The sequence below is a fragment of the Equus quagga genome, chromosome 8 (assembly GCF_021613505.1).
Source record: "Equus quagga isolate Etosha38 chromosome 8, UCLA_HA_Equagga_1.0, whole genome shotgun sequence".
Taxonomy (NCBI): domain Eukaryota; kingdom Metazoa; phylum Chordata; class Mammalia; order Perissodactyla; family Equidae; genus Equus; species Equus quagga.
In genome coordinates, this window is record NC_060274.1 from 245,091 (window position 1) to 257,448 (window position 12,358).

General features: G+C 44.0%; 2 protein-coding genes across 6 annotated transcripts in view; one reads left to right on the forward strand and one right to left on the reverse strand.

The window, feature by feature from the left end:
- TBP (TATA-box binding protein) overlaps positions 1 to 11,498 on the reverse strand; it is a 25,022-nt gene extending 13,524 nt beyond the window's left edge. Inside the window, exons 1-4 of one of the 5 annotated variants that reach the window (XM_046669459.1) lie at positions 11,281 to 11,498; positions 7,322 to 7,374; positions 6,985 to 7,188; positions 3,876 to 4,288 (exon numbers count right to left, since the gene is read on the reverse strand). In XM_046669459.1, the coding sequence (XP_046525415.1) occupies positions 3,876 to 4,288; positions 6,985 to 7,038 (467 nt within the window). In that variant the 5' untranslated portion in view covers positions 7,039 to 7,188; positions 7,322 to 7,374; positions 11,281 to 11,498. Of the gene's footprint in view, positions 1 to 3,875; positions 4,289 to 6,984; positions 7,193 to 7,321; positions 7,375 to 10,098; positions 10,224 to 11,280 lie in introns of those variants that run through there. The other 4 variants (XM_046669456.1, XM_046669457.1, XM_046669455.1 and 1 more) reach the window with 4 other exon arrangements.
- A 359-nt stretch (positions 11,499 to 11,857) lies between these two features.
- PSMB1 (proteasome 20S subunit beta 1) overlaps positions 11,858 to 12,358 on the forward strand; it is a 13,680-nt gene continuing 13,179 nt past the window's right edge. The window contains exon 1 of the mRNA XM_046670430.1: positions 11,858 to 12,033. Coding sequence (XP_046526386.1) covers positions 11,921 to 12,033 — 113 coding nt within the window. The 5' untranslated portion in view covers positions 11,858 to 11,920. The remainder of the gene's footprint in view (positions 12,034 to 12,358) is intronic.

Below are 12,358 nucleotides of genomic sequence, written 5' to 3' on the forward strand. Positions count from 1 at the left end.
GGGAGACTCCTTAGTTATCATCTGTCTGATTGTTCTATCCAGTATTGTGAGTGGGATACTAAAGTCTCCAACTATTATGGTAAAATTGTCTATTTCTTCCTTCAATTCTGTCGATTTGGGCCTTATATATTTTGATGGTCTGTCATTAGGTATGCAAAGGTTTATAATTATTCTATCTCCTTGCTATATTGAACGTTTCATTAATATGTAATATTCTTGTTTCCTGTAATCTTTTTTGATTTAAAGTCTGTTCTGTCTGATATTAGTATAGCTACTCCTGCTCTCTTCTGTTTACTATCTCCATAGATTATCTTTTTCCATCCTTTTACTTTCAACCTGTTTGTGTCTTTGGATCTTAACTGGGTCTCTGGTAGACAGCATATAGTTGGATCATGTGTTTTTATCCATTCTGCCAATCTCTCCCTTTTGACTGGACAGTTTAATCCACTTACATGTAAAATAATTACTGATAAGAAGATGTTTTCCGTATGCCCTATAGCTTCTTTGTCCCTCATTTCCTGCATTCCTCTCTTCTTTCGTGTTTAGTTGGTTTTTAAAGTGAAATACTTAAGCTACTTCTTAATTTCTTTTCATGTCTATTCTAGGCTATTTTCTTTGTGGTTACCATTGGGATTACATTTAACATCCTGAAGTTGTAACAGTCTAATTTGAATTCATAGCAGCTTAACTTGAGTAACGTACAAAAACTCTTTTCCTTTAGGGCTCTGTCCCCACCCCTTTTGGTTACTGATGTCACAAAACTACATCTTCATACATCGTGTGACCCAAACATAAACTAATCATTATTTAAAATGCGCTAGTCTTTTAAATTATATAGAAAACAAGATTTGGAGTTACAAACCAAAGTTACAGTAATACTAGCTTTACGCTAACAATTGTTTTCTTTTCTTTAAGAGGTATTAGTCTCTTAAAATTATGTAGAAAACAAAAAGTAAAGTTACACACCATTGTTACAATAATCCTAGCTTTATAAATGATGTACTTGGCTTTAATGAGATCTTTATTTCTCAATACGGCTTGGAGGAGCTCTCTGGTATGGTTGCATTTCATGCGGCAGAACTCCCTTGAGCATTTCTTCCAGGGCAGGTCTAGTGGCCATGAACTATAAACTGTTTCAGCTTTTGTTTAACTGGGAATGTCTTGATTTCTCCCTCACTTTTGAAGGACAGTTTTACCAGATATAGGACTCTTGGTTGACAGTTTTTCCTTTCACACTTTGAATCTCTTGGTCCACTGTCTTCTGGCCTCCAAAGTTTCTGATGAGAAATCTGCTGATTCTGCTATTGAGCATTGCTTGTATGTGATGATTCCCTTCTCTCTTGCTGTTTTCAAGATTCACTCTTTGTATTTTGAAAGTCTGATTATAATGTGTCTCAGAGTGGGTGTCTCTGAATTCACCTTGTGTGGAGTTCGTTGAGCTTCTTCAATGTTTATATTCATGTCTTTCATCAAATGTAGGAAGTCCTCAGCCATTATTTCTTCAGACATTCTCTCTGCCCCTTTCTCTCTCTCCTCCCTCTGGGGCACCTACAATGTGTACATTGGTCTGCTTCATGGTGTCCCCCAGGATCCTTAGGCTCTGTTCATTTTTCTTCAATCCTTTTTCTTTCTCTTCCTCAGCCTCGCTAATTTCTGTTGTCCTATCCTCGAGTTCACTGATTCTTTCTTTGGCCTGCTCAAATCTTTCGTTGAATCCCTCTAGTGAATTTTTTCACTTCAAATATCATACTTTCCAGATTCAGAATTTCTTTCTGGTTTCTTTTTAGGCCTTCTAGCTCATTATTGATATTCCATTTTGTTCACACATCATTCTTTTTTTATTTCTCCACATCTTCCTTTAGTTCTCTGAACATCTTTAGGGCAGTTTTTTTAAAGTGTTTGTCTAGTATATCTGTCATCAGGTCTTTCTCTGGGACAGATTCTGTTGAATTATTTTTTCCCTTTGAATGAGCCATACTTTTCTGTTTCTTTGTGAGTCTTCTGTCTTTTTGTTGGACAGTGGACATCTGAATCTAGAAATGTGGCAATTCTGGAAATCAGATTCTCCCCCTTCTCCAGGGTTAGTTGTTTTTGTTATTTTTGTTTTTTGATTGTTGTAGGCTATCTGTGCTGTGGATCAGCCTGAGGTCTTCTCAGGTCTTTTCTAGCCTTTCCTTGGGCATGCACATCACTTTTTTCCCTGTGAATGCAGTTGGTTTGGAAGGTCCCAGTCTTTGATGTCTGGCTCCCAAAAGAGGAAAATAGGTAAGTGAGGGTGGGGGGAAGGGCAATGACATTTTAAATCCCCTAGAAGTCACTTCAGCCAGAGGAGGAGGGGCTTGCAACAATGGGGGGAAGTGCAACAATGGCTGCCTGTCTCTTTGTCTGCACCTCTGTGATCAGCAGCAGCAATCAGTGACCATAGAACAGAACCACAATATTTGTAGGACAGGGTCCTTTTACCCACCCTGGCTCCCACAATCTGTGTGCAAGCTGCTCCAGGAACACCTGCACCGCTGCCTGCCAGGGAGTTGGGGGTGGAGGATGGGTAGCTGCTCCCGTGCTAAGAGCTGACATTGACCAAAACTGACTGCAATTCACCATCCAAACCTTCCCCTGGCAGTTCCAAGCCTTCAACAGACTCGAGTTCCAAACTAGTTATATCAGACGGATTCTGCCAGTACAATTGTTGTCTGGGTGGGGAGACTGATTTCGGGTTGTCCTACCCTGCTATCTTCCCAGAATCTTAAAAAGGTATTCTTATACATTTTCATTAATTGAATATTTACCCTAATTCTTCATAAGGCTATTAAGATTTAGAGGCCACTGGATTCCCACTCAGTAGGGCTCTCAGCAGATAGTAGAAACTCAGTAATGTGGCCGACTGAACACTTTGTGGAATACCAGAAAGATTAAGGTGCCAGCAAGAAGCAAACACCCCATCCAAACTGGTTATAATTTATGATTTAAATCAGAGGTGCAAACTTAAGTGTCCCCAGGAGGCAGACAAGTGTGCAAGCCAACAGGAAATGGTGTTGAGAAAAGTGAACTAACAAGTGCTTATCTCTCAAAAATCATTAAAATTAAAATTGTGTCAGATCAAATAAATACCTGAGCCAAGATTTACGTCTTTGGATAAGAGAAACCATGACTAAACACTACTTAGTTCTAAAAAGGATGAGAAATGGCCTACAAGGAACCTGGGTGATGCAGTTATTCAAATAACTCCTTGATTTGGCCACAAGCTTCCTAAAAACAAAAGCTATACACTTCTCACTGATAGGTACAACGGAATATTTGTGCTTTTTAGAAAGGAGAGATTTCGTCCTACCCCTCCTATCCTGTTACATATGGGACCCTCTCGATTTAGGGACAGAAATCCACTTAGGGCAAGAACAGCCGTCCTCCGCTTGTGGGAAGGACATAGCTCTTCTAAGATTTATATGCAGCCCTCAAAACACCAATGAAGAAAAACAAGGACCACTGTGAACTATACTGAATCTGTGACTAAGCAATTAATTTTCCCAAAGACCTAAAACATCACAAAGGAAGGAGACTACATAAGGCTTGATTTAGCAAATCAGCTACAGGGAAATGTCTGTGACAACAACAATGAAATCCAAGCAGGATTTCATAGGCCCAAGTACACAAACACAAGCTGGCGGATTTCTGAAGATGTTCTAAGAGCCTCTCGCTGAGCACACTAACTCACTAAGACAGCTCTGCTTCCCTCTCTTGGGCACAGAGAAAGCAGATTCTGACACCCGATTACCATTAGCGCCACACCCTTAAAGAAGTCAATCCACCTGAAAACAACGACAACAGCTCCAAGGAACCCCCCCAGGGCAAGGCCGAGGACAACACAAAGTACTCACTGCAGCTGCGGCACAATCCCAGAGCTCTCAGAGGCTGGCGTGGCAGGGGTGATGGGGGTCATGGGGGTCATGGGGGAGGGGTACAGGGGCGTGGTGCCTGGCAAGGGTGCAGTGGTAAGAGTCTGCGAGTGGAAGAGCTGTGGTGTCTGGCCCGAGGCCCCCTGTGTCGCCTGCTGGGATGTCGACTGCTGAACTGCTGCCGCTGCCTGCTGCTGCTGCTGTTGCTGCTGCTGCTGCTGCTGCTGCTGTTGCTGCTGCTGCTGCTGCTGCTGCTGCTGCTGCTGTTGCTGCTGCTGCCTTTGCTGCTCCTCCAAAATAGACAGGCTATTGGTGTTCTGAATAGGCTGTGGAGTCAGTCCTGTGCCGTAAGGCATCATAGGACTAAAGATAGGGATTCCAGGAGTCATGGCACCCTGTGGAGAGTCAGGAGAACAACGGGTTAGGCAGGCCGGTGTTGAGTGTTTGCAGGACTTGCCTGGTAGAAGAGCATGTGAGACATGCAAAGACAGACACCTTCCGAGTATAAACGGGGTTATTAAGCATTAATAGGGAGGAACCTATTGTTCTTAGAGACATCACTTTCTTCTTCACGCTAACATGGTGCGTAAGAGCTTAGGATTTGCGATTAGACCTGGGTATCAAATCCAACTCTGCTACTTACTACACGTGAGAACTCGAGGAAGCTGCTCAACTGTTTAGGCATACCTAGGGGACAATAAGGCTCTAAGATTGTTAGAAAGAATAAGGGAGACAAGCAGAGTGACCACACATCCTTGTTTAGACTACTATCCCCGCATACCACCTGGAAGGACCCAGTTTCCCTCTCAAGGCATCTGTCCCAGTTTAAATGAAAAATTATATGGTTACCCTAGAGATATCCACTTAAACCATTCAACATGACAGGCACATAGAAAACTCTGAAGTGTTAGTAATGATAATGACGATTACTAGAATACTATTCGAAAAGGTTGATCATTTGCTCTCCCAAAACTTTAAATCAACAAAATCCAATGCATCTATCAGAATATCAATATGCTTTTCCATAACGATTCTAAACTTTTCTAGACATTGCTATATTCATTAATTCACCCGAGTTCTACAGCAGCCCTTCGGGAAAGGGAAAACAGATGCTGGTCTTCCCACATTAAAGACAAGAAAACTGACACCAAGAGAAGTTAAATGGCTTGCCCAAGACATAGATATCATTAGATAAGCCAAGATCACAACCAAGTTTTCCTGACACCCAGCCCCGTGCTTTCCCACAACACCAGAAGCCGTGGAGCCATGGGGCCTGCAGAGCTTGTAACGGCTTTGTGAGCCCCTCAGAATTACACCAACATGTCTGCATGGAGAGATCCACAGTTTTCATGGGCTGATTCTCAAATGGGTGCAGGACCCAAAAAAGAGCCATCCTTTCCCACTTCCTTCACTTTATTTGGCAGAAAGTATAAACTAAAAATATCTAAAATATTTACGTTAAGTTGTTTCACCAACATAGGCAAAGAAAGAAAATGAGAGGAGGAGACCAAATATATACTGCAGCCCTGACACTACAGGCGTCAGTCTGTTGCACCTATTACTTATTTCTACAAAAATACTGGCTAGGAAAAAATTCAGGTTACATTAATTTAATAAGAGTAAGGCTTTGAAAGGTCTGTCTTTATGTCATACAAAAACATGAACTCAAAATGGATCACAGACATACATGTAACGGCTAAAACTATGAGGAGAAAAATCCTTAAGACTTTGAGTAGGCAGATTTCTTAGACAGGACACAAATGCACTAACCATGAAGTAAAACTGATAAATGGACGTTAGAACAAATTAAGAACTTCAACTCTTTGAAAGACACCATTAAGAAAATTAAAACATAAGCCACAGACTGGGAAAAACATCTACAATACATGTATCTGAGAAAGGACTTGTATTAGAATACATAAAGAACAATTACAGTTCAATAAAAGATGAATAAACCAGTAAAAGATACGAAGTACACTTTACAAATAAGATATATAAATGGCTAATAAGCACTTGACAAGATGCTCAAGATCATAGGTGACCAGGAAAATGCAAACTAAAACCATAAATACTACTAAGCAACCACCAGAATGGCTAAAAGTAAAAAAACCCAAGTGTTGGTGAGGCTGTGGAGCGACTAGGACTCACACATGCTGCTGGGGGAACTTTAGAATACAGTTTGGCAGTGTCTTAAAAAATGAAACATACACTTACCATATGATCTAGCAATCCCATGCCCAAGCATCTACCCAAGAGAAGTAAAAATATAGTGTACACAAAGCCTGTGCACAAATGTTTACAGCGCCTTTATTCATAATAGCCCCAACCTGGAAGCACGCTGAATGTCCACAACTGGAGAATGGGTAAACAAACTGTTGTATATCCACACAGTAGAGCACTACTTGGCAAGAGAAAGGACTTTGCTGATATACAAATGTCATGCGGGGCAAAGAAGACAGACACAAAGAAAGCACGTACTGGTTTGATTCCATCTGCATGAAATTCTAGACTAGGCAAAACTATCTTTAGCTCTAGAAAGCAGTAGCTGCCTGGGGCTAGGGGAGTGACTGCAAAGGGGCAGGAAGGGATTTTTTTAGGGTAACTGAATTGTTCTATAACTTAGACAGAGGTGTATGATTATCAAAACATACACTTAAAGCAGGTGTTTTTATTGTATGTAAATTATACTTCAACAGAGGTTATTTAAAACTTTTAAACATAGACACGTTATTTGGAACCTTAAACAAGATAAAAAGATAAAAATAGATAAAAAGATAAAATTAGAAAATGATTTGGTGACTTATTTTCAAAATCAAAGACCCTATAATAATCACTTGGAACACTTTCATAAGTGTTTATGAAAAGATTACATTTTTATGGACAAATACATATTTTAGCTTCCAAAGAAACTCCCCAAATTAAACACTATCATGCCTGTCCAAAGCCTAAAAGAACTTCTCAACAAAATAAGGGAGGTTTAAAGAAATACAAATCCATTTTCAACAGCAGATTGTTCAATTCCTTCCTTCCCTTTTACACCGTCTCCAGGAGGGACATCTGTCCCACCTGTGCCCCCGTCCAGCTGTGTTACCTGAGGGGAGGCCAAGCCCTGAGCATAAGGCGGCAGGCTGTTGTTCTGATCCATGATGCTCTCTTTCTTCTTAGCAAATCAAAACCCTTTGGACTGGAACTCGCCTCAGCATTCGGTCTTTTCCTGGACCATCCCCAGCACACTCTTCTTAGCAACTTCCTCAGCTCTCTGGGTTATCTTCACATACACCAAGAAACAGTGACGCTGTCTTAAAAAAGGTTTGAAGTTTAATGTAAGAATATAGGTAAGCTGGACAGGCTTATAAACCAGTTTCATGGTTACACAAAAAAACAACAAAAAAACCAATGAAGCTCTTTTGGAATACATTTCTTTTTACCTTATAATGCTGAAATCTTATTCCTTCCACATTTCCTGTGACTGCATGCAAAACTGCCAACAGAAAAATCGTTTTGTTATATGTTTAATTTAAATACTCTTACAGTGTTCAAAATTAAGGTGTCATAATCAACATTAAAAAGTTTCAGAGCAAAGTACCCAGAGAAAATGAATTTCTGAGCAAACTATCATATCTGAGCAGAAATATTTATTAAGCAATGTCTAGACAGTGCTATTAGGCCAAGTTCAGATTTTTAAACATTCCAATCAGTTTTACATCCTCCATCATGTCTTGGGTGGATAAGTTAAGTTCCAAAATATTGAATTGGATCCAATACACTTTAATGTGATCATTTATTGAGCTGCTACCTTAATAAAACAGTGATAGAAGCTGTATAGACAAAAATAAATACAATATCATATTTTTGTATACACAATAACTTTACCTCTTTAGAACACATAAATACAAACTGTGCCTGTGTCTGGCTGTCCTTACGTCATCATCTCTTTACTGGCTACACATCTGAAATTACTCTTAGACCAAAGAAGCAAAGGACGGTCGAAAGACCTTTTTGTTCAGTTTAGTTCAGATGGGGATCCCTAACTTGCCCAGGGTTGCTGAGAACTGATTGAATCAAATAGGACTGACTGACTGACACATCAAGAACACGTCCAGTCACCACATGTAGCACGCACAGGATAAATGTTAGCTATTACTAGATTTCAGCTTAAACATTATCATTTAATAAGATATTCCCACGCAGAATGCATAGATCTCAAAGTTACAAGCTATATGTCAAAGACACACATATTTGTTGGATGAACGTAAGAATCTCACAATCACTTTGAAAGGACAAAGGACCCCAAAGATTATATATCTTACGCACTCATCACTAAAAAACAGACCAAAAATAAAAAATAAAAACTCTGCTTCAAAAACATAGGGCCAGCCTAGTGGTGCAACAGTTAAGTGCACACGTTCCGCTTCGGCAGCCCGGGGTTTGCTGGTTTGGCTCCTGGGTGTGGACATGGCACAGCTTGGCAAGCCATGCTGTGGAAGGCGTCCCACATATAAAGTAGAGGAAGAAGGGCATGGATGTTAGCTTGGGGCCAGTCTTCCTCAGCAAATAGAGGAGGATTGGCAGTACATGTTAGCTCAGGGCTAATCTTCCTCAAAAAAAAGAAAAAAGAAAATATGAGATGTAAGAAAATTAGCATTTTTTGGCATCCTATAATAACAACAGTATCATCCTATAATTAAAAACAATAGAAGTGCTGCAAACATAAAAATGAACAGGATATGCAGCCTTTGGCATCACAGTTCCATCTGAAGGGTATGCAAATAATTGCTATAGGGCAAAGCTTAAGTGCTATAACAACAGATATGCACTATGCTAAGTTCCTTGAGTGCAGAAAAAAGCACACAAGTCTGTAATCCCTGCACTTAGCACCGAGCCTGGCGGATGGTACACGATCATGAATAAATGCACACATGCGCTGGAAGAAAAGATAAGGGCCATGTGTTCTAACAAGGAGTATTTTCACAAAGCAGGGAGCATCTGACGAGTCTAGCAAGGTGAGGAGGAATTTACAAATCAGCTCTTGACGCAAAAGAAAGATGGAACACGCAAAAGAGAGACGAAGATTGAAAGAGCACGCAGTACCCAAGCAACAAGCTTGGCACGACTGTATGGAAGGCTCCTGCAGGGGATGAGTTGGCAAATACAAGTGGGGTCACATTATCAGGAGTCTTAGTCATTATCACATAAGCAGTAAGAGCAGGGACCAAATTTTGAACGGCAGAGGAGTAGATCTCCTTTGGCGAGAGTGTGAATGAATTCGATGAGGTAAAACTGGAGGCTGCAAGTTCAATTTAAAGCAGGCCCTGCTAGAGACCAGGAGGGTGGGATTTAAAGCACTCACAAATATGACTAGCAATTTATGCAGAAGCTGAAGCTGATGGCTTCAGACTCCTTTCTGCAAACTGCCAGTCTAAGAAGAAACCTGAGTTCCTGGGTTGGGGCCTGATGTTACGTTGTTCAGAGCTCATGGCTCACTCCCAGTGATGGCACTGACCATCTTCCCTCGCCGGTGTCGTGAAAACCGCAGTGATTCCTGCACTAACTTAGGAAAGAAAGCTGTCTGCAGAGTGTCTTCATCTTTTGGAAACTGAAGCATCATATTCCATACTGTTTGGACACAATTACTGGTAAGGGAGAAGAATCAGTTAATGCTGCGCAGTCTCCTGGTGTCCATACAACTCAATCGAGCACCCGCTTTTCGTAGAGTAGCCTACCCAGACTTCTAAAGCGGAAAACCACGCTGGCCAGGGCCTCGACCGGGAGGCCTTGTGAATAAAGCGGCGTGCATTTAACTCTTACGCGCTCCCGAGTCCGAATCTCTGGCTTCTGGAAAAACCTTAGAACAATCTCAAGCGCAACTTTATACCAAAACCACGTCTGCTGGGAGCAAGACAGGTGGCACCGGCCAGAGGGAATCTCCTTCCAACCTCGTGGAGGAGACACGGACGGCATAACCGAAGCCCCCGGGCCCCGGCCGCGCGGACCGCCCACCCCAGCCGTCCGCGCCCGCCCCCGCCCCGGGACGCCGCTTTCGAGCCGCCGGCGGGACGCGGCCGGTACAGGCCCGAGCAGAGGACGGTCCCCGCGCGGCCTGCGCGCCCCCTCCGTGTCTGCTCCCGCCATCGCCCCGGCAGCGCCGTAGCGGCCGCCTCTGCACGAGCCCTCGGAGAAGAGGAGACGCGAGGAGGGCTGTTACCTGGAGTCCCGGCAGAGACTGCTAACGGCCGCGGACACGAAGCTAAGCCGCAGGCGGCCCAGGCACCCGCCACGGCGACCCTTCTCGACCCTCCTGAACTCCAGGCGCGCGTTGATAATGTCACTTCCGCCAGTTCCGCCCTCGGCTTCAGCGGGCGGCCGGCGGCAGAGCGGCCGCCATAGCAAGTGTGGGCACTCCGTCACTTCCTGTGTTTCTTCGGCTACTCGACTTACGGGGCGCGCGGGGCGGGGCGGAGCTCTCGAGGAGTTCCGGGGCGGGGCCGCCTTGCGCAAGCATCTTCTCATTGGTCTTTGCTGGACGTGGGCGAGATAGTGATTTTTAAATGTTGACTTTTCAAGCCGACTAGCGGTGTGACCTTTGACAAGTTACCTGACCTCTCTGCCCCAGTTTCTTCGTCTCTAGAATAGAATAACAGTAGCACTTGCCTTCGAAGGACGGCGTGAGATGCATTAAGGAATGCATGAACAGTGGCACAGGGTAAGCCCTCAGTGCCTGCTGGCTATTCCCAAACACGCAGAAGGAGAAGGAAAACAAAAGCGGACAGCCTGGTTTACAGATTCAGTTGTATTTTAACTGCTGCTACCATCTTATTCACTCTTTTCATATTGGCAGGAAGAAACTCTGAGTAGTTTCTGTCTTTACTTCCTTGGTACTTGGTTGGACCTCAACACCATCTCCTTCTATGGCTCATTTAGGCATAATCATATATTGTACTACTTGTAATTTTGCTTCCTTTGTATTTATATAATCAAAGAGGTTGTGAACCCCTTAAGGAAAGGAAATATTATATACGTTTTTTGTATCCAGGACAGTACGTGAATAAGTACAGTACTTCTCTGTCCATAACCATCGAAGAAAATCCTTTGTTTTATCCTTTCTTTGTTTACAGTAAAACATGGGGAAAGTTTTAATTAAACAAGTACTTTTCAAAAGTCTTTTCTGGTTCCAGAATTGCATGTATACATCAGGAGTCCATCCTATGTTAGCCAATTGCTTGCTTGCTTTTTAAAAATATTTTAAAAATTGTAAAATATAATATTCATATAAGAAAGTGCATAAACATATGTACAGATTAACAGATGGCTAGAAATCAAGTAAAGAAACCGAGTATTGCCAGCACCAGAACCCCCCCCATACCCCAAACAAGCTGTTCCTACTCACTGTGTACTCCTGAGTTATGTAGTGTGTATTCTTTTGCCCAACGTTACAAGACTCATCCATGTTGATATGTCTTCCCTCTAGCTGAAGTCGGTTAATTTTCTTTGCTGTGACATATCCCTCAATTGGTTCATCCATTCTGCTGTTTATGGACACTTGGCTCATTTCCAATTTGGGGCCATTAAGAACAATGCTGTATGAACATTCCTGCACATGTCTTCCGGGGAATATATACCTCGGCGTGAAATTGCTGGGTCATGACGTGTGTACATCTTCAGCTGTGCTAGGTGGTGCCAACCCCTTTTCGAAATTTGGCTGTACCAATTTCCGCTCCAATACAGTATTTGAGTTTCCGTTGCTCCATAGTTTTACCATATTTTTTTTGTATAGTCAGACTTTAAAATTTTTGTCCATCACAAGTGAATTCGAATGCTTTCTTAGGAAAGAAAACCCTTTACATCCGTCAGCTTTCTTGCTACGGGGGTGCGCCGGTACCGACACGCCAAGGGGGGGCGCTAACCTCCAGGAGCAACGAGGGTGCGAGATAGAGCGGCCGGAGGGAGCGCCGCGGGGAAGCCGGAAGTGGCGCCGCTTCCGGCGGGGCCGCCATCTCGCCGTGAGACAGCAGGAGCCGCGCCGCGCGATGCTGTCCTCCGCTGCCCGGTTGCCGTGCTCCGGCAGAGACCCGGCGCTGGAGCCGCACGGCGCCGCGGGCCCTGTGCAGCTGCGCTTCTCGCCCTACGCCTTCAACGGAGGGTGAGCCCCGAGGGCCGCGCTTTCGCTTTCTCCCCCGTTCCTGCTCGAGTCGCCGCCCCGGGCCCCTAGCCGTGGGCGCTCGGGCCGCCTGGCTTCCGGCTTCTGGTGGCCGGCCCCCGGGTCTGGTGCAGACGACCGCGGGTCCCCGCTCTGTGCCGCAGGGAGACGGCAGGGAGGCTCTGAGACCTGCCTCTGACCTGGAGGATCTTAGACGCGGTCCTCCGGTGCGGTTTAGCATCTGAGGTTCGGGTCCTAGGCGCGACGGTGAGGGGCGGCTTAGCATCCGAGGTTCGGGTCCGAGGCGCGGAGCCGCGGCGGCGAGGGG